The sequence below is a fragment of the Sinocyclocheilus grahami genome, unplaced genomic scaffold, assembly GCF_001515645.1.
Source record: "Sinocyclocheilus grahami isolate Dianchi unplaced genomic scaffold, SAMN03320097.WGS_v1.1 scaffold1736.1, whole genome shotgun sequence".
NCBI classification, from domain to species: domain Eukaryota; kingdom Metazoa; phylum Chordata; class Actinopteri; order Cypriniformes; family Cyprinidae; genus Sinocyclocheilus; species Sinocyclocheilus grahami.
The window spans coordinates 134,131-135,629 of record NW_015506915.1 but is presented as its reverse complement, the minus strand read 5'-3'; the positions used below and the strand labels follow the sequence as shown (position 1 = coordinate 135,629).

General features: G+C 38.6%; 1 protein-coding gene across 1 annotated transcript in view; it reads left to right on the top strand.

Annotated features, from left to right (window-relative positions):
* LOC107572327 (uncharacterized) overlaps positions 1-1,473 on the top strand; it is a 40,005-nt gene extending 38,532 nt beyond the window's left edge. Inside the window, exon 5 of the mRNA XM_016258756.1 lies at positions 1,198-1,473. Within this exon, the coding sequence (XP_016114242.1) occupies positions 1,198-1,473 (276 nt within the window). The remainder of the gene's footprint in view (positions 1-1,197) is intronic.
* The last annotated feature ends 26 nt before the right edge of the window (positions 1,474-1,499 follow it).

The following is a 1,499-nucleotide window of genomic DNA, read 5'->3' as shown; positions in this document are numbered from 1 at the left end:
TTTAGACGCTCAAGCAAATATTCCTGACAGGAAAGAGTTGAAATGTAATGGTGACTTATGAATGGAGAATTACTGAGTGTGAACTTTTATGCCCTCACTTGACACGATGAGTTAAGACCAGACCCTCCAAATCCAGGCCAAGACTAGACCCCTTGAGACCCAAACGCACATCAGAAATCAATAAAAAAAAAGAAGAAATTCTCCACCATACATTTAAAACAAAGAAGTTGTCCAATTGTTTTCCAAAAACAGAAATCTTTTTCTTTTTGTCCTTTTTTTTATTTTACACCAAAAACATGTTTTCCTAACGAACATAAATGAAAGCACAATGCTATCATACAAGTTTCAGACATGTTTTTCCATTCTGTTTCACAAGGGTTTTTTTATTTCTTTGAACTAACAAATAAAGTACCACAGTACTTTTTGAATTTACTCTATAATAGTATCAAAGTTACTTTAAAAAGTGCATGTCGTTTCTATTTCGTCAGTGTATTTAAAAACAAAATTAAAAACCTCACCCTTTTTTCCATAACATAAACCTACAGAGAGCATGTGATGTACGAAACTTCAAAATATACTGGTACTGACCCGCCATGGAAGCAGCCCAGAAGACATGATCTCATAATGTAACATTCAAGATTGTGATGATTCACAGTTTCCCAAGATTGTGATTCCTGTGTAAATAGATGTATGCCACCATTAGATTTCTGTTCCCCATTAAAACATGAAAAGTCTGCGTATATGCCACTTCAGAAGCATCTTCGGTCCCACTTTATATTAGGTGGCCTTAACTACTATGTACTTACATCAAAAAAATAAGTACAATGTACTTGTGTTCAGTTGTGTTCATATTGTATTTTAAAACACTTTTGCTGCTATTCAGGTGGGATACATGTAAGGTTAGGGACAGGTTTGGTAGGTTTAATGGTGGGTTAAGGTGTTAGAGATGGGCCAACAGTGTAATTATACATGCAGGTATTTTTAAAATACAAGTACAATGTAAAAGTATGTATGCACACTTTTGTAACTATGGAATCTTTAAATGCATGGACTTCTCAGTAAAAACAAACAACAACTTTTGTCAGTTAGCAAAAATCTTTACCCCAGTGAGAATTAGGACTCAAACCTGTTCCCCTTTGCAGATCTCACAGCTTGGAGATGTAATATAGCTGTATGCCTTTGTTTGTTTGCCGTTAGCTGTGGGTTAACCAGGAAAATACAGCCACAGAATCGGCTGAGGGTGCCGGCGAGGTACAGAACGGACACAGCGACCCCAGCAACGGCTGTCTGTGCATCGGCCAAGCGCTGCAGAACCGAGACCAGATGAGGGCCAACGTCATCAACGAGATCATGAGCACTGAGCGCCACTACATCAAGCACCTGAAGGACATCTGTGAGGTACCATGGAGCGATCACAGGGACAGTTCAGCCCAAAATCAAAATTCATGTCATCATGTCGTTCCAAACCCATAGGACGTGCGTCTTCAGTACACAAATGA